Source organism: Fringilla coelebs (genome assembly GCF_963513975.1).
Source record: "Fringilla coelebs genome assembly, chromosome: 18".
NCBI lineage: Eukaryota > Metazoa > Chordata > Aves > Passeriformes > Fringillidae > Fringilla > Fringilla coelebs.
The window spans coordinates 3,149,847-3,170,227 of NC_140044.1; the positions used below are offsets into that span (position 1 = coordinate 3,149,847).

The window sequence follows — 20,381 nt, forward strand, 5'->3', positions numbered from 1 at the left end:
TCAGAGAATATTATTTCCTGGAGCTGAATTTGGGACAGCCTCTTCCTTCTTGCTCTGTAGTAACCAGATGCCTTTGTTAGACTCCTGTGAAACTGTGTCTGTACTATTTTGCTGTAAGTATGTGAGAAGATATTTTGCTCTAAGAGGCAGCGGTTGCACTTTATTTCACATTAATATGATGGATCATTTAAAGACTTAACAAAATGCTAGAAAAATAAAGCTTACTTTAATCTAGTGGAGTCTCAAATGCTGCCTTCTTATGCCATATCACAGCTTTTGCTAAATACCAGCATTTGAGGCCCTGTCAGCATGTGCTGCCTGCTGGGATGTCAGGTTTGGAGCCCGTGTTTTCACCTGTTATATAATGGCATGTAATTTTAACAGCTGAGTTTATGTAACTGTCGGGAAGCCTGTGTGAGCACTGTCATCTGATTCCATTGCACTGGGGCTGCAGTGCTTGGAAAGAACGATTTGCACACATTCCACTGCTGCTAAGTGCCTCTGATTTCAGCAAAGATAGCTGATTTTGTGGCTTTGAAACCTAAATAAAAGCCATGAATGGGTTACAAAGGAAAAGTGAAGGAATACCAGCAGATGCTGGTGAGTCTGCAGTAGATGTATAAGGAGGAGAGAGGAATTGCAGATGGTGCCATCTGTGCGCAGTGTCCCACTGAACAGAGCAGTCTGAACACACCTCCTGGAAGGGAGGAGGAGCTGAGTTTGCTGTCGAATATCCGGGGGGGGGGTTTAGTTTTTTCTGGGCTTTCCTGACTTTAAAAAGGCAGGAATGGAGCTGCAGCCCTGTGCTCTGCAGTCACAGTGGGTCTGCCCCATTCCCTCAGGCACTGATTGTGTCCCATCCACTGCTGCATTCCCAAACTTTCCTTGGCAGGAAACTCCTGTGCCCTGTTCCCACAGATCTCCCCAGCAGAAACTACCAGGTTTTGGGTTGTTCTTGCCTGCCTGCTTTAAAATTCATCTTGATCTTTGCAAATTCAGCATTTAGTATTATTGAAATATTTACAGAAATTTTATGTTTATTTATGTAAACGTGAAACAAAGGTGGGATGGTGCAATGGATTCTGCTCATTTCTGTAGATGTGAGTGTCCTTTGCTCACCTCTACAGAGCTGATGGAATTCCACAAGGATCTTGAGGCTTGCCCCTGGTTGGGCTATTTTATGTGGCATAAGTGTGGTGGATTTGATCCATCCAGACCATGAAGAATTCCTTGCAGTGCCATTTGGGAAAATGATTGATAAAGGTAGAAAAGAACAAATAAATTGACAGTCTGTTGAATGAGATTCCTAAGAATGAACAGTGATGTGGATGGAAATGTGATAGCACTAGTGATGTTTCTTGAGAGTGATTCTTGGTCCTAATCTTGTTTAATGCTTTTACAGGCAATTCTGGAACAAAGAGTACACTAAAAACTCTGATGATGTTGTAAAGTTGAGAGATTGAAGGTATACAGCAGAATTAGGTGTCCTTGAAGGCTACAGTAAGAGAAATGGGATGAGTTTCATTAGAAAAACTGCATAATCACATATTTGGAGAATAAAATACTCTGCCTACAATTGCAAGCTTGTTGAATGAAGGGGCCTGATTGGGGTGAGCAAGGTAATAGACATAATAATAATAAGACATAACATGGCTCTGAGGAAGGCAGATGTAGCATCATACATCTGGATAAGAGAAGAGTTGAGAGGGCATAAATGCTGTGGTTCAAGGCACTAGTAAAGTTTCCTGCTTGTGTAATTAGAGGAGCTCAAACCAAAACAGGTGCAGAGGATGAATGGGGAGCCTGGCCTCGAGAGAACCCACCAAGTCTGGCTTAAGTTTACCAGTAGGCCAGGAGTTACTGTGATTGATGGCTTGGAGGGCACCAGAAGTAAATGATTCTTCCCCTCCTCTGGTATTTCAGCATTAGGGCAGTGTTGGGCCAGGACCAAGTAAACAGGCCATTAATAAATTTAGATGGAAACTAGAGGAAGGTTGCTGACTATCTGAGCTGGGAGACTTTTCTGTTCCTTCTGCTCTTGGAAAGGACAGCTAGATTCTAGCAGGTGTTAAAGGTGTTCCCTGCTTCAGATTTCCCCTGTTCTTTGGAAAAGCTGGTTTATTCTAGGAAAACCAGAGGAGTTTAATGCTTCTGTCATTGTAACTAACTTTGTAACTAACTAATTGCAACTAACTTTGCCAGTAAACTGTTCTATGGAAAAGAAGGAGCACATTGGGTGGTCAGTGCCTCTCCTTAGCTCTCTGCTGAGCATAAAATGCTGGGGATATTGCAGGAATGTGTGAGAAAAGCCATGTCCATTGATCTCTGAGTGACTCTGCAGTTTTTGCTTGTGGTAAAACAGTGCTGGTGCTCAAGCTCTGGGGTGAGCAGCTTGGGAAGTGGTTGAGATATATCTCTGCCTGATGGATGCTGCTGACTGTAAACTTGGAGATCACATTAATAATTTTGTTTCTTAAAACTCTGATTACTGATGAAAGCTGAAGCTTCTGACCAGATGGGACAACTGATGTGATAAGGCATTCTGTAGGAACATACTTCTCACATCATTTTTGCATAAGGTTTGTGATTTCCATTCAGAACAAAGGAGCCACATTCCCACTAGCAATTTCTCCAGCAATTAGGGCAATTTTATGGAACTAATCTTCACAGAAGCCCCAATAGTATGTGAATAAATATTAAAATGGTTTGGTTTCCTCTTGAAAAAAGTACATATTTTTGAGCTTCCCATCTGGCTTACAAGACACTTGCTAAATAATTTGTGTCAATGTGGCTTTCATGTATTGATCTAAAAATACAAGTGCTAACAACGTCTGTGCTGTCAAGCCCTCTCTGGCTCTTGTGGGTCAGTGAATGGAGCTGGGAGCAGTGATCATTTGGCATTCCAGGATGGATTCAGCACTGTCCCTTGGGAAATGGGGATTTTCAAATGAGCTGATTGTTGCACTCAGCAAAGTGAGCTGAAAAAGCCACAATCATAGAAGTTCCATAAATGCTGAATAGTTCTGGCTGTCCAGTTGGATCTTACACATTGAAATTATTTAAGTGTCTGCTGCAGAGGAGAAAAAACAATACTGCTGCTTTTCAGTGATTTGCCAGGCAATGTTGAAATAGTTGTGCTTTCACAGTGCAGTCACTCCTGTTTGGAAAACAGTTTTAAAAGTAAACCTTTAAAGCAAATTAATTTGCAAACTTTTTTTTGGAATAATATCCAACTACTGCAAGGTGAGTTTAAAATGTATAATAATTTTCAAAGCACCTCATTTGAGAGAATTTATTGCCTGCCTTCTCTCTGGGCTTTAAAAGGCATGTGGTTGTTGATGGGCACAGATTGTGTGCACAGTAAAGATGGCACAGCCATAACATACCCTGCTCATTAAGGGAGGCAGATTGGTTTGACTTGCCTTCATTTGCAGTAAATGGGATCTTTTGATATTGCTTTTATACAACAAGCCCCTGCAATTATTGCATATGAATTTGGGCACATAATGCTGATAGCACCAGTACTTGAAAATGCTCCTAATTCTTGACCTGCTTCTCTTCTTAGTGATTGAATTGAGGGGCTGAAGTAAGGCAGGTCATAAAATGTGACTTTTTAAACCTTACACCATTTTTTTCTGTTAGCAGTAATGGCAGTATTTGCAAGCTTTGTTTTCAATTTGAGGGGGTGGTGGCTTTTTGCAGTGTCTAATAACATGTTTGTGTAAACTGTGTTGCTTATTTCCACATGTTCTGTCTCATGGTGAAGCCAGGCTCATGTTTTTCAATGCCCCAATAGCTGAATATCCAGGTGTCATTTGCAAGTATGGGGGTTCCAAGTGACCACTGTGATTAAAGATTATTCTGTGTAAATGGAATACCCAGCTCTCCCTCTTCAGGTTGTTTTAACCCAAAAGCAAAGACATAGAAATTCCCAATATTGCTTAAAAAATTAAATTAAAGCACACACACTCCCTAAATCTGCTGTTCCTTCCTCTCTGCACCCTAAAGAGAGTCATTTTCTGCATAAGTAAATTTTGGAATGCTTTGTATTTTTTGAGTGAAGAGAAATACATTCCTTGCATGCCTTTCATAGGCAAAGTTTGCATCACATTTAACTATGAACTTCCAGCTATAAATTGGTAACAAACTTTCAGTAACTTATTTGTGGAAGCAAAATACTCGTTCTTGATAAATCAAATGTCATGAGACTCTTAAAGTTTGTAGAGGAAATTTCCATGCTGAGACTTGAACCTCAAGGTTTACAATGTTTGACTTTGCCTCAGTAGCTTTTCTCAGGCACCATCAGCAATATTTGTGTGTACAGCTCATCAAAATGCTTCTTACTTCTGCCCCAAGGATGAAGCAACACAAAAAGATGCTGTCTTGGAAAAATTTTCCCTCTGTCTCAGAAAATACGTAAATGATCCTATTTCCTATAAATGACTGTTGTTATCTTACCATAGCTGTGTACAGAATTATGTAGAGTGAACAGCATTTCCAGAATTCTCAGATCAAAGTCTAGACAGACTAAGGAAATCTGTTTCTCTTGCCTCCTTTCAAAATTCTGGTTTAAAGTGAGGATCCTGATCTCAGCTGCTGCTTTGGTCTTAACAACAGACAACTTGAAACCATTTTAATGTTTGTTTTTCTGGAATCTGGTAACTGTGTCATCAGTGCATGACTCTGCAGCAGGGCAATGTTAATGCAAAGTGTTCTGGGTTTTTTTCTTCCAGTGATGCTACAGCCTTTTGACTATGACCCTAATGAGAAAAGTAAACACAAGTTTATGGTTCAGTCTATGTTTGCTCCAGCTGATACTTCAGATATGGAAGCAGTAGTAAGTATCGAAATTATTTTAAATTTATTTCTTTCTAATTGTAGAATTTTGTAAGTGCTTTGACTGCATTGTTTAAGGGGTGTTGTCAAACCACACTGGAATGGTCCTTGAAAGCTTTTCCAGATTTTCATCTCTGCACTGCAAGGAGTTTTCTGTTATTTTGAGCCCCAGGAATCCTGCACTGAGAGTTCTTGTCTGTGATTCCTTCTTTAGGAAGCTGCTGTCAGTAATGGGATGCCAAGCCATGAAACAAGTAGTTGTAGTTTTTTGTAATATATCCTTCTTTAGAAAGGGCAGCTTAAACCATATATTCTAAGGATATACAGAATATATTCCAAGTCTGTGGCATCAATGTTATGCATCTGCTCTCAGTCTTGAGTCTTCTCTTGAGCAGCTCCTTTTGCAAGATGCAAGAGGATGATTTACAACTATTGTATTTTTCTTTATCCCTACCTGTGTCTGCTGTGGATTTGTAAATGGAAGGCCCTCATAGATTCTGTCCTGTGGATTACAAATGAGAGCAGTAGAAATATGTAGGAGCTGGAGCAGAGAAGGACAAGAGACATAAAAATAAGATGTCAGGCTACAGTAAGACAACCTGTAGAGGAGTAAACCACTATGTCAACTGCTGGGTTTCCTTTATCAGCAAGATTTGCTCCCAGAAGAAGGCACAAGGAAGCTCTCTGTAGCCTAGCTTTTGTTAGCTTGAGAGAACATTCAGTGGTTATTGGGGACACAATGTAAAAAGCAAAAAGACCATTACTCTAAAAGTGTGTGGCTTGTGTGTGCTACTTAAAAACAAAAAAGCCAACCCAAAAATACTCTACAGTAGTCTTTACAATATGTGTCTTCTTCTGAATAGCTTCTTAAAGCTGGGGCACTCTGCAGGTTAATAATTTCCCTTCTGAAGCTGATTTATGGAACTATATTTGTTTAATGGGTTCAAAATAAGATCCAGTGGGAGAAACAGCAATAGTAATAAAATGTCTGCATCACTAGAAAGATAAGTCAGTCTGCCTTTCTTTTGAGCTCTTTAATTTTTATGAGTTACTTTATACCATGACAAATGTTATTCTGCTGGCAAAGAATGTTTTTTAGTACCTAGATGGGCCTTTCAGTTTTCCAAAGCTCTCGAGACTGATAGGATTCCTTTTCCTGTAACACTTTGATCAGTTCTCAGTTTTGTTACCACTCTCCAGATCTCTTCCTATTCTGGATGAACAGGTGAGACCAGTTATGGGAGTACTATAAAGCTTTCAACACTTCACAGGCAGCCAAGGAGCTCGAAATAGATCTGACTTCAGCCCCAGAAGAGCTGAACTACGATTCAGCTGTTTAGGATGAGTTAAATACTACTCCAGCTTGCATGGGCTTAGCCATAATTTGTCACCTACTTGAGATATGCTGAGGAATACCAAGCTACCAGGAGGATGGTCAAAGTGAAGAGGAGCACGTGAGAAGTCCAGGACAGAAGTGTGGACACTTCTTGCTGTTTTTTATTACTGAGAATAAATCTTTTCACTTCAGGGTGACAGCTGATATTGAGCAAAGGTTTATTACTGCTGATCCCTATTAAAAAGGTTGCAAGGAATCTTGTTTATGGCAGACTCCCCAGCTGAAGGGGAGAGAAGGTGTGAGGGGAAGTTATCCCCCTGTATGTAGCACATCTGGTGCTGTTCAGACACTGATGCTGAAAGATAAGGATGTGGAAAACAGGGAGGGAGAGGAACAGTCCTGTATTCATTCCAGTCAGGAAAAAAAGCTCATGTGAAATTGGAAAAGTTTGAATAGGAACTGCACTGGCCAGAGAGTTGAGAACTTATTCTGTGATTTATCTGGGGGCTTGCTATCTTTCCCTTCCCTTGAATTCTCCTCTCCTTTTACTTTTTTTAAAGTAGGCTCATTACTCCCCCTGTCTCTGCTAATTACTCTGATACAGCTCCCAGTTCTCTCATAAATTACCTGTGGAAGTTTCAGACTATTTAGAATGACTTGCTTCATAGTATCTGGTCTGTCTTTATGACACCACTCAGTTTCGGTTTTGATCTCATTTTTCATCCTGTGTGTGGTTAATGGTAGTGTGATAAACACCTGTGGGTTCTTTCTGAGTGAAATGATGTGATTTGTTTACATAATGCACTGCATTTCCAATCTGCCTGATTGTACTAATATGTTTAATGTGAAATTAATATTAACTTATTCCAGTGGAAAGAAGCAAAACCAGAAGAACTCATGGATTCGAAACTTAGGTGTGTGTTTGAGCTACCAGCAGAGAATGATAAGCCTGTGAGTATTTTCAGATGCATATTGAGTGATTTGACTTAATACCACAGTAAATCCTGTCAAATGGCATGGTTGTACAGACAGCTGTATAAGCACAAGACAGAACCCTCTGTTTCACTGCCTGATGGCATCACACTTTAAAAACACAATGTAAACTATTTACAATCTTGGTAATCCTTGGTGTAACTAACAGCCAGTTTAAACTTCATAAATGCAACAGTAGCACAAAGCAATTTTTGAGTTGATCAGTTTTCATTTAGTGAAAGGTCACAGGATAAAGAATACTTTTAAAAAAAGTGCTGATTGCTGGTTGTGAAGCTCAGAGTTTCTACTGAAGCAGTTATAGTCATCAGCAATATAAATTTCACTGCCTGTCCAACACTTCCTTAGTACAACTCTGATTTTGTCAGGTGAATTGATAGAAAACTGATGAGGAAGACACAAATGGAGTTAGGAATTATATTGAAATTGTTATCTGTAATATTGTAGGATCCTTTCTTGTTAGGGTAATAGCCATGATAATTTGTAATGCAAATATGTATTGTCCAGTATAAAACTGATAATGGATTGAATAAACTGAAAAGTGCTTCCTCGTGTGCAGGTACTAAAGGCACAGTTGTTCTACCTTGCACTGAACAGCCTGTATCTAGGATTATGTCATTGGCTGGGGGGAGGTTTGATTTTATGAGAGACCCTTCCTGAAGTTCAGAGCATGGGGGAGATCCAAAGGCAGGAGAAGGGAGCAGGGTTGGGAGATCTGAACTTTGTTTCCCAGCTTGGGTTGCACATTCCTGCATCCCCACAGAAACCCAGAACCAGAGAGAGGGGACAGCCAGGAGTGGGGTGTGAAGGGGGAGGGAGCTGCAGACTGTCCTGCTCCTGCAGTGGCTGCTTGTGCTGTGCCTGGGGAGGGGAGGGGGGGAGACCATTGGTTGTGGGCCTGGTTTAGGGACATTTCTGTACATGCAGAGTCTGAAAAGTCAAGGTCATTCTCTCTTCACATACTGCTGCTGATCTGATGTTTTGTGGGATAGCAGTAAAGTTACAGAAAGCAAAATGTTGTTTATTTCTTTTGATACAGGCACGTGTCAGGTGTGCACAGACAATTTTACCTGATTCTCCTCCTATGTATCAGGTGTGTGGTGTGGTGTTAATAACTAACCAAAAATCACTCTATCCTTTTTTAACAGCATGACATAGAAATAAATAAAATTGTATCCACAACTGCAACAAAGACAGATTCCTCTGTAATGTCTAAATCAATAAGTTCTTCTTTGGATGACACTGAAGTTAAGAAAATAATGGAAGACTATAAGAGGCTTCAAGTAGAAGTTCAGAGGTTACGGGAGGAGAATAAACAGTTTAAGGTAAAGATTGCTGTTGTTTTCTTTTCAGATTTACCCCTTTCCTGAAAAAGAAGCTTCCATCTTAAAGGTTTGGTTACCTGACCTTAGCACAATATTTTACTACTGTCTATAAAGTAAAAGATAATTCAGGTTTCTCTGTAAACTCCGAGAAGGTGCTGAAATCAATGGTTCCTTTGAAAGGAGGCACAAGTCATGCAGTCACAGAAGGAGATTGGGTAGCAACCCAGAGGAGTGAATTCCCCCTCTTCTTTCTTTTCCCACTTAATTTCTCAGTCTGAATTAAGCATTCAGTGTTGGACTTGGCCCCTTCTCCCAAACCTTGGGAGCTTGAGGGCAGTGTTGTGCAAATACTGAGTGTTTCAGTAATTGCACCTGTAATGTGCTGCTGAAATGGCCAAATTAAGACAGATGAATGGGAAATGGGCTTCCTGTCATATCCAGCACATGGCTGGGAAATCCAGTAATTGAGAAGCCTTTATCACTCTGCTGAAAAATTCTTTTTACAGTAGCTTGACTTGCTGTAAGTGTCTACTTCCATAGATATCAGCACCAAGGAAAGTGTGGATGCTGTGACTCTTGCAGCCCAGTGAAAGGAGCTCTGTTCTCTCAGCTCTGATGCTGCTTGGCTGGCTGATGCATGCAGGAATTCTTGAAAACAGTTTTGTTTTGCACAGAAATAATGTGTGTACATAACAGACATGGCCCTAACTTCTCCTTGTGTTCTTGTTTTGCCATGACTCAGTACTCTTAAGTTCTGTATGATTTTATTTATTTTTTTTGCAAATTGGTCTTGACTAAACACTCTGCAGGAACTATCTAGAATTGAGCTGATGTCTTACAGTGACATCCCAGATTCATGAGCTCTTTGTCCCTTTGTGGAGTGTTAAAAACACCTGTAAAATATCAGAAAGCAATGCTGAATTGCCTGCTACCAGGTGCTGTCAGTGTCAGGCTGGAGTCGCTGTCAGAAGGAAATTAAAATATTTTAAATGAAACTTTGTTGTTTCTATATAAAGCGTGTTGTATTTAAACAGCATTTTATTGTTTACAAAAGTCAGTTGTCCCCATTCAGAATTAGAGCAGCAGTGAGGTATTGGATACCCTGTGACTTTCAATTAGTAAATAAATTAATTAATAGAAAAACAAGTTCACCTTCAGATCGTGTAGGTGCCCCTTTAAATTCAAAAGTGAGAAACACTGACATACCCCATGCCCTCTGAACTCCACTTACCTGACAGTTTTGAAGACTGCAGTAACTTTGATTACAATTTTGTTTCTTGAGTATTTTTTTAAGTATAGACTGGAGACTTTTGCTTTGATGCCTTATACTTTTGCACTATAATACTGTATCACATTAAAAAGTCTAACACTGTTGCTTCAGCGGGACACAGATTAAGTCACAAAAGACTCATTTTCCCTCTCCTGAAGCTCTCTGAGTGTGTGTGTGTGAGTGGAGTGTGCTAACACACAGCTGTGCTGCACAACAGCTCAGGGAGAGCTGAGGGGAGCATCATTCCCCCCTGCAACGAGAATATCTGCTGGTGTTGCTTTGTTTTATCTGTTGTCTCATCTTTAAATCAGGTGAGCTGCCAAATTCCTATTAAGAAAATATCCTAATTATTGCCATTAGGTTCATGTCAAAACGTCAGCATTAATATGGTGGGGAAACTGATTTCCCTTCAAAGGCTGGAAGATCTGCTTGTGACATCTGACAGGGAGTGAGGAGTGTAATTGCCTTGGCTTCTGAAAAACATGCAACTTCATCTTAGGTGCTGTTGGGGAAAATGTTTCTCAGTATAACTTTCTTGTTACAGAGCAAGAAAAGCACCTTCGTGGCATTTCCTCCGTCACTTTTCTGAATTTCTGGAGCCATCTCTAGGCTTTGGTTCTTCAGTGCTTCCCCACTCCCTTAGCAGGACAGAACTTCCAAGAGCATCTGGCTTTCCCTTCCTGCCTCACCACCCTTCCTTCTCAGGGTCATTCAGGACAGAGCTCTAACTTAGCTGTAAATTTGCTTTCACCTATTCTATAACACCCACCCAAATAAATATGAGAAGGGTGAATATGTAAAGCTTTTTTTTTTGTAGAGATAATCAGTCTTTCTTCCTTTAGGAAGAAGATGGACTGCGGATGAGGAAGGTACCCCAGACAAACAACCCAATATCTCCTTCTGCAGCTGCTGTCAAGGACGAAGGGCTCAGCTCCAGACTACTTGCTTTGGTGGTTTTGTTCTTTGTCTTTGGTGTAATTATAGGAAAAATAGCCTTGTAGAGGCAGCATGCTGGAAATTGTAAATTGGTTTGATGGTTCTGCCATATCATTGGATTAAATTTATTCATAACAATGTTTAAAAAAAAATTAATGTATGACATCTCACAGGTCTTGCCTTTAAATTACCCCTGCACAAATACTATGTAACATAATCTAGAAAGTTCAAAATGTATGGTGAGGGAATGAATGAAAGAGAAAATGCTTCAATGATGAAGGGGGGAGAAAATCCTGATTTAACACTACAATGGAATATTGTATATGTCATTTTAAACATTCTTAGGCCCTGGTACATGTTGCTGGATTACCTCTTTTTAAAAAAAAAAAAGAAAAAAAAAAGGAAAACTAGAAAAACCTCTTCCTCCACTGCTGGAGCTGGCCCTAGGGATGTTTGGAGCTGGGTTAGGCAGGAGGTGTTGATAACTTCTGTAAAATACGTTAATCCACCATTCTGCTCATGAATTTAACAGTTTCTGTCAGTGTCTTCAACTCTGTGCAAGTTACCAATTTCTTGGCACTTAAATGAGTAGTGAGAAGCTGCAAAGCCTTGGGTGTGGCAGCACTGAGGGAGCTGGGCAGCACCGAGGGGCTCGTTCAGAATAAAGGTCAATGCCTTGTTCTCACCAAGGGACCAAGCTACATTGCTGTTGGTTCATTTAGTTGAATTAAAATGTTATTCAGAGATGTTTAATGCATATTTGACTTATTTAATGTATTTCATCTCATGTTTCCTTATTATCACGAAATTGACTAATTCTGTGTGGTATGAAAAGGCGCCTGTTCAAAGCCAGTGACGAGAACTAAAAATTTGCTGCTGTAGTGGTGCAAGATTCTTCTGCCTCCTGGTGTTTTGGGCACTACACCATTGTTGGGAGTTTTGATCATCTGAGCATTGGGGAAATAGTGGTCAGGAAACTGTTTTTGTATGTAAATAAGTCTATTTAGGGGAGAAACAAAAATATCAGTAGTAAACTAGTCCTATGCCGTCAAAAGACCAATCTTGTTTGACTATGTAGCATCTTAAAAAAAAAAAAAGAAAAAAAGAAAGAAAAGAAAAATTAAATAAAGCCCCCAAATTAATGTTTCCTTTGTTACTTTTGTCCTGTTCTCACAGTTTTAGAGGTGGGGAGGAAACAGTGTTCTCTTGTCAGCTTTGTTCATGGCATAAGGAAACTTGCAGTCTGATTTCAGGGTGAATTTCTTTTTTTTCCAGACTAATTTTAATATCAAAGCAAACCATCCCATTGTGAGCCTGACACACAAAAGTTGCTCAGAGTCACCATGCTGAGGTACCAGGTCACATCCCACTTTCCAGGTTAGTTGGGTTCAGGAGTTCAGACACTTGACAGCACCGTTAGAATAAGGAGGTTTTGTTTCTAAGCTTCCTTTTACCACAAGGTGTATAAACAAACTCAATGTGTTTTAACATGATGGATTCAGTAGATTAAAGAGTTTTTGAGCAGGTAAATTCATATCTATTCTCAAATGGTAGACCCAGAAACATTCAGTGGCAAAATTTGTTGTAGCATATTACAAGATGAAGCTGAGTCTTTTACAGATGACTTCTGTCATTCCTTCCCTATTCCTGGGATTCTGTGAGAGCTGTGGGGGCTGCAGCCTGTCTGCTGCACTCCTTGACCTTTATGTTTGTCCCACTTGTGTCTCAAGGGCTTCCCCCTCTGCAAGTGCAAATAAGTGAAATTTTATGTAAGGCTTAATAAGAAAAATAGTTGGGGAAAAAAAACTTGTAATTGGTGTGTTCAGCTTGTGAACATGAGTCTGGAAGTATTTCTAGGAGATTCAGTAGAAAAGAGAGGTGTATTTTTAGCATTTTAAAGTGCTGGTGCCTTGTCTGCTCAGAGGGAAGGGACAGAGCCACTGCAGCCTGGCTGCAAAGGGCAGGGCAGGTGGGAGATGAGCTGGAAAGGACAAAGCAGGGAGTTTGTGGGACAAATTGGGCAGGATTGATACAGAAGATACTGCCTGGGCAGTAGAAGCTGAAGAAAACTTTCTAATGAAGCATTCTTTTCAAAAGGCAAGGTTGTGAGTGATACTGCAAAATTAATTTTCATGGCTTTGAAGAATATATTTGAGAAAACCTTTGCTGAAGGGAGACTGAGATATGAAGTAGATTTTTTTAAGTGGCTGTAAATATCTTGTTCTCTTATCAGAATTTCTGATTCATTTTGAAAAAAATAAGTTTTTTTGAGAGTCCTTTGTTCTGCTTAAAAACAGCCTAAAAGTGGTTGGTTTAAAAAAAAAAATCCCTATCTTTGTAGGATAAAGGGGGAGGATTTCAGGTTTAAACTGGTCTCCTGTGAGGATATCTGGAGTAATGTTCCAGGCAGTTTTTACACCCAGTGTAAGATACCACAGCTGCCTTTGCTGGCCCAGGGCAAAGCCAACAGCAGCTCTGTCCTCCCCCAGTGCTCAGCAGTGACTTCTTGGTGATCTGTGCCAGCCTGGAACTGTTCATGAGCAAAGCTGTTCCTGGACTTTGCACTCTGGGATCATAATGAGGTCCCAGAAAACCTTCTCATGCTTTTCCAGAACCTTCAAACACTGAGCAAGGAGACCAGGAGAGGATTTCAGTGTTGGTAACATCTGTAACCCGCAGCTGGGCTGACCCACACCATCAGTCCTAAACAAGACTCTTGATTTAACTGCTTGTATTTTGGAATTTAACAAAATCCTGAGTTTTTCCCTCACCATTTTTCACAAGAACCTGAACACAGTAGCCCTGAATAGTCTGGGTAATGCTTTGCTTTGCTGAGCTTGAAATAAAGTCATGGATCAGGGGAATTCTCAGTCCCTGTTTGACCAAACCTGTCTTTCATAGGCAGTAAAGAGAAATCTTAAGGATTTTTTTTTCTTCCAAGGTTCCTAAAAGGCCAGTTTGTAGATAGAGTGCAAATATAGATTGGAGGGATATTCCTAAGCCACCTGGCTCTTTTTGTAAGTTGTTCCTTTCGTGGCAACACAAGAGCAAATGTTCTCATGAAGTATTCACAGAAAGTGAATTATTCTGAAGGACATTGTATATCTTAGGAAGTTGTGCACAAAATGTAGAGTTTCTAAATAAGAAAATTGTCTGGGGTCCTCACACAACATCAGATATTAGAAACCTGTGATTGATTCATGGTAGTAGAAATCAAGTTATTACTTATCTAATTATTGTCCTTGCTGTTACTTTAAGATGACCACTTGCACATTTATTGTTGATTTTTGTAACACCCAGTAGAGGCTGCTTGGTGCACTCTTTGGGCGAATTTGGGATAAACAGATACGTGAAATATCTTGAAGCCTCGAGCTGGGAAACAAACGGAAAATGGTTTCTTCTATTTTTATGTAGTTCTCCACAGCTTAAAGCAAATACTCCGTGCATGGATGATCATAACTATTGCTGTGCATTGGCAGTTGTCAGCTGAGAATGCACAGCTGGAACAGCTGCATGTGCAAGCCAGGAGCTGCTCAGGTTACTGGGGAGTAGCCTGGGGGCTGAAGAGCAAGATCATGTCATGTTGTTATGTTGAGGGGGATTGATGTACCATAATGTCATTTTCTAAAAATACAGGATTGTAAAGCTCAATGGTGGTGTTACCTTTTCCTCCTGAAATGCTGTTAGCGGGATAAAGTTGGAACTTCACTTTGCAATTCACTAGAATTTCTTTTCATCAATAAACTATGAAGGGTTTGTATCTGCTGCACATGTGAACTTGCAATTCTTGTCAGCAATTTTACATCGTGGTGTGCACAAGGAATGGATCATTTATCTCTTGGCATACTTGATGTTGCATTGCCAGTGGAAGAAACTGTCATCCCTTTTCTTCAGAAAATGGCACTTATGTCTCTCCAGTAGAATGTCCTTAATTTTCAGGCACAATAGTGGCTTCACTGTAGTGCTCTTAACTTGAAACTATATTTCTCTTGCCCTATGTGATGTCCTGAAATTCCACATCCTGAGTTCTGTTTTCTGTATAAAGTAAGTGAGGAAAAAAGCACCACCAAAAATCCCTCTGCTTGAAATTAAAGCCCCTGTAAAATAACACTCTGAGGCTCCTGTTTGTTGTGGCTGGGTCACAGCTGCACTGGTGCTGCACCAGTGCTGCATTGGTGCTGCACAGAGCCTGGACAGCCAAGGTTTGGGAATGGGGAAGCATCCCTGGCCCAAATCCTGGAGTGAGCAAGTGGAGAAGTGACAGGTGGTGAGTGAAATTCAGTTTATGTGTTCGGGATTTGGAGAAGATCAGCTTCACAGAATAAAGTAATTGTGTTTCCACTGCTCAAATCTGCTTAACTATAAAAGTTGGTTGATTAATGGGTTGGGTTTTTTTATGGGATAAATGAAGATTATTTTTAAAATAACACAAGTGGAGCCAGCTAGGAATCTTGCACGTGGTACTCCACTGAGCACACACCTGCACACTTGCTGAGTGACTGTGTGCCTGTCACTCACTCTGCCATTTCCTGTGGCTTCAGTTCCTGTTCGAGAACTAATTTCACATTTGTACTTGAAGAGTAAAACTTTAAAACCTTTATTAACTTCCACGTAGCTCTCTTTGCCTCCCAGTCCAGGCCTGAGTTTGTGCTGAAGCCTCCACAGAGTGAAAAGTACAAAAGGGACACGGGGTCTGTGAGCACAGAAACGAGGCTGCTTTTCCTTGGAGTAAACTTGAACTTTGGATCTTTCCTCCTGTGATCTGTCATTAGAAAATGGCCTTTTCCAGAGAGAAAACAAAAGAAGTTAAGAAAACAAATGAATTAAGAAGAAATAATTGAAGCTGTGTGTTACAAGTTGACATTATACATCTGGCATTTCTGTTTATGTTTCTGCATTGGTACATTTCATTCTGATTTAATAAGTTCCTAATTTTGTGGGGGTTTTTTTTCAAGATTCTGAAGTGCCTATGAAGAACAGCCTGTAGTAAAGTATTGTTCCCAGTTTAGCTGTACTTCATTTTTTTAATCAAATCTTTTTCTTTAGTGGATAAACTCACAAGATTAGAAAAGCCTCTTGAACTCCCTCATGTTTAGTTTGGCAAATGTCCCACACACAATTACCCACAGAGAGCTACTTTTAAAAGACCCTTATTAAGGCTGTACAAAGTCAAGCACTCAGGAGGTAGGAAATGGCAGAACCAGGTTTGTGCTCTGTGAGCTTGCGGAGTACATTGCAGTGTCTGATTATTTTGGTGATCAAAAACTGAGCTGACACTGCTCAGAAATTGTCCAAAACTGCCCAGCTTTGTGTGCCTGGACTTGGAGAACCCTAATTTCTCTGAAGTTATTTGTAAATAGGTATTTAAAAGTTGAACTTCCAGTGTGACACTGTGGTGTTGGATGTAACCCATGTGCGTGCTGGGGGAATTCTTTGTGTTCTGTGTGTGGATCCCCGTTCTTGACCTGAGCTCCTGGCGTGGGGGGGAGGAACTCGGAGCTGAAGCAGCAATTTCTGTTTCCACATTTCACTGGGAGGCCACACACAAGTGTGATTGGAGCCAGGAATCTCTACCTCAGTGCTGAGCCCAAAGGAGCATTTCTGTGGGGGCTGGAGGCTCTGCTGCCCAATCTGCCTCCTGCTCTGTTCTGCCTGAGCTGTCAAATCTCACTCCATTCCCTCCCTCAGCGCTTTGGTCCAGGCCAAGTCATCCTTGTTCCTTCCCTGCTCCTTGGCAAAGAAACTTTGTTCAGCCGAGCATCTTTAATGGCTTTTCTTCCCTGCTGCCTCTTTTCCATCTGGGTCTCTCTTCCCATCACCCTTCCAGGCCTGCTCTTCCCTGCCTGCCTGTGGCAGCCTCTGGCCCAGGGAGCCCCGGGCTGCCTGGCAGGGCTCTCCCTGGCATGGAGGCTCCTGGTGCCTTTCCCCATCCCACACAGCCACTCACCTGCTTCCTCTTTGTTTTCTCTTCCTCTTCAGTCCCTGGGGAGTTTGGAGCAACAAGCCTTGTCACCCACCTCCTTTCTGTCTCCAGCTTCCCCCTGCTGTTCCAGTGCAGTGGATTTATTTATAGTGTGGGACAGACTTTGATATTCCATCTGGATCGTTTCTCAAACAAAGCAGTAGCACAATGCTGTAAACGTATCCAAAAGTGCTTCAGATTTTTTTGTTTCATTTTATCTGGGAAATCTAGAATGCAAAAATGCATTCTGAGGTATTTTAAACAGGGAGGCATGAAGGTGGTTAATTGCAAAAATAAGTTACTGTTAATTGAGATGTGGGTCAGAGCCGGGACTGTTTGTGTGGCAGACTTGGCTCACACTTTAAACTTCTGCACCTGCTAAAGAAGCAGAAAATTGGAAAGGCAGCTTGTCTGAGGAGATTGTGATATTAAAGAAGGTACTGAAGGCTCAGTCTCAGTGCAGGAAGCCAGAAAATTGTTTGAGACTTGGGAAATAATTTTTTTTTTTAATTTTGGAGTGGTTAAAAAATAATCACTCTTTTAAAAAATTTTTCTAAGAGAAGTGAATGTGGAAGAGCTTACTAAGACACATGTGCCTGTTACCATCTACTTCTAGCACACACTGGCTTGGGTTTTCCTCATGTATTTATTTGTTTTGTGATGGAAAGGAATCCAGTAGTCAGGATTAAAGCTCCTGGTCTGTATCCTAGACCTGTTTTTCTGAAGCAGTGTTAGACATGAAGGATGAAATTATTTGGTTTGTCTTGTTTATGCCAGATAAAGATAAATGAATGTCAGAAATGAGGTTGGGATCCTGATTGCAGTGGAGCTCAGCAAACAGCCATGTGAGCTGCTAATAAATTTAATTGGTGCTTCAAAAGGGCATAGCTGAGCAAATTTCATATCAGATCTGGAAGTGGGGAGGAAATTAGATGAAAAACTGAAGTAGAATTGACAGTTTTCTAAGTGAAAGGTATTAAATGGCCAAAAAAACAATAATTTTGCAATTGAGAAGGGGGACAACTTTGGCAAACAGCCCATCCTAATTCAGTGATGAAATGAGGGGAAAAATTAGATGGAAAGTAATATAAAACAAATAAGAAAAAGGGAAGCAGACAGCAATCCATTCAAAATGGGAGTTAGGAAATGTAGAAAATAAGGAAAGTACAACCCAAAGGAAAAGAAGAATGTGGGTTGGAGTTCTTGGAGCAGGTGATGAGGAGCTGAAGTTCAGAGGAAATCTGCAATAGGAAAAGAACTGTTAAGAAATAGATGCAGGAGATAAAACCTAGGGATGATGTAAGAGAACTGGAAAGGTGATGTCATTCCTTAGCAATGCTCAGGATTAAAAATTACCAGTTTTTAATTTAGAACCCAAAAACCTTGATCAGTGTTTGCAAGGGAGGAGCCTGGGGCAGTGTCTGAACTGCTGCTGGGAGTGGTCAGTGGCTCAGGACAGTGGAACACCGTGGAAAGGGATGGAAAAGGAGATTGATGTTCCTGATGGAGCTTGGTGTAAGTCCTCTCATTCTGTCTTTTGGGTTCCAGTTCTCTTTGGGATCAGAGTGAGCTGGGTCTGTCAGGGCCCTGCAGAGCTGTGTGTTCCCTGACAATCACACACTGCTGCAGTTCAGAGAGAACCACCATGAAATGGTTCTGGGATGCCCAGAGAAGGGTTCTGCAGGGACCTGGCAGATTCTGTGGTTCCAGATCACTGAAGAACACAGGCACAAAATCACTACTGATGAAACATTACAGAAATATCCATAGCCAGGACCAGAATGAATAACAGCTCCATGCACATTCCCAGTGCAGTCCCAGGGTAAAAGCCTAATGAATACGAATGTGTTCTTGTTTTTAATTACTGTTAGCTGTAAGTGATTATCCTTCTGTATGTCTCAGCTGGGAGAGTTGGGAATTTTGGATGCAATTTGAATATTTACATTCTACAAGAGAAGCTGAGTAATTGGAATGGATGCAAAAAATATGATTCAGAAATTACTGGTGGAGTGTGAAAATGCCTTAGAGAGGGTGAGAGAAAACTCAGTTGGCTGAGTTTTTCTACCAGAATTGAGACTGTCTTGATTACAGTGCACTAGTACCTTCACAGGCAGAAAATACTGCACACTGCAGCTCTCTGATCTTAAAAAGCAACACGAGAATCACCAACTGGCAGTCAAAGCCAGGCAAATTCAAATTGGAAAAAGGCACAAATTCTTAAGAGAGAATAACTGTGTAATTTAGGAATGTGTCTTCAAAAACTGTGAACAGAACAATAAAAGTTATGATATTTATGCAAATAGCTCTTCTGTGGGTTTTTTTCCTCTCAGAGGTGTCCTTAGAGGGGGGAAAAGGACAAGAAGGCTCCTGATGAGGTTTCACAGGGCAGTTCAGCCAGCAGAGCAGTGGGGCACTGGTGCTGCTGGAGCCAGTGGTGCCTGAGCTGCTGCAGGGCAGAGCCTTCCAAGGGCTTGTTGCTGACATTGCATAAGTGTGTGATGGTGTTTCACACCACCTTAATCCCATCCCCACCTGGAAAGGATCTGTGGCCTTGTAAGAGCTGTTACACCATGCAGGGCCTGGACACTTGTTAAGTTTAATCCATTTTGGTGCCATGTCAATGAAAAAAAGTATCTGCACACAACTCTGATTCATGGGGGTAAACGTAGGGCAGGAATTGCCTTGTCCCTCTTCCACCCACACTCCAAAGGCAGCACAAGGCTGTTCCCTGTTCCTGCCAGGGGCGTCTGTGTCCTGCAGAACAGGTGCCTGTGCTGATGGGAGCCACAGGAGCCTTTCCCTGGGCTGTGGTGAGCACAGTGATGGGAAACTCTTGAAAGAAAAGTTCTGCCAGTGTGTGGCTTACAGGAGGTGCAGCTGAGCTGCCCAGGACTTGCCCAGTTCACAGCATCCTAATGGGAACATCCCCAAGGAGACACCACCTCCTCTGAGATCACTTCAGCTGCCTGTGGATCTCCATGCAGCAGCAGGGAACAAAGCACGACCAACAAGACTGGAAATAAGATTTGCCTGCTGAAGTCTCCAGGGATTAGGGAGGGAACCCTAGGCAAGGCAGCCAAGCCTGGCCCTTTTGTGTATCACCTTCAAGTAGAACTGTTTACGTGCATGACTAATATTGGGTCGTGCCTGGAACATGTGAACATGCTGACAACATTTATGTCACAACTGTAATGCATTTAATAAGCTTCTCATTTGAATTATTAATGTACAGATCCCCCCAAAGTATTTTTGTGTTATTAACCCCATAATTTATCTAAGTACAAGCTGCAAGTTCGTAAATACAGCATTAAGAAGGTGGCTATTGCATAGCTGCTTTAACAAAATATCTTTTGTGGGTAAGATATATAGGCTTATTTGGAGAGGATTTAGCTGCTGGAGAAGGGCTTCTCGAGGAAGTTACATGATGCTTAGCTGCAGCAGACAGGGAATATAATTTCATAGTTTGTCCTGCTTGTCAGTAGGAATCAGTTTGACCTGACTGTGCTGTCTGATCTGAGCATCTCTTCAGCTCATTGTTCACCAGAGGCAGATTTATAAAACATCTGTACAGGAATGAGGCTGGAAGTGACATTTTAAGAGGAGAGCTGGATTAACAACTGCTGTGCCAGTAACTGCAAAGGAGGCAGTGGAAATGCATGGCCTGAGAGGGCTGGTGAGGGATCTTTCCCTTCCCACGCTCATGGTGACGGTGCCTGTGCCAGGCAT

General features: G+C 41.3%; 1 protein-coding gene across 3 annotated transcripts in view; it reads left to right on the forward strand.

The window, feature by feature from the left end:
* Positions 1 to 14,453, forward strand: part of VAPB (VAMP associated protein B and C) — a 33,149-nt gene extending 18,696 nt beyond the window's left edge. Inside the window, exons 3-7 of one of the 3 annotated variants that reach the window (XM_084218029.1) lie at positions 4,734 to 4,837; positions 7,043 to 7,123; positions 8,202 to 8,255; positions 8,516 to 8,554; positions 10,600 to 14,453. In XM_084218029.1, coding sequence (XP_084074155.1) covers positions 4,734 to 4,837; positions 7,043 to 7,123; positions 8,202 to 8,255; positions 8,516 to 8,554; positions 10,600 to 10,758 — 437 coding nt within the window. In that variant the 3' untranslated portion in view covers positions 10,759 to 14,453. Of the gene's footprint in view, positions 1 to 4,733; positions 4,838 to 7,042; positions 7,124 to 8,201; positions 8,256 to 8,310; positions 8,488 to 8,515; positions 8,555 to 10,599 lie in introns of all 3 variants that reach the window. The other 2 variants (XM_084218028.1, XM_084218030.1) reach the window with 2 other exon arrangements.
* Positions 14,454 to 20,381: the final 5,928 nt, after the last annotated feature.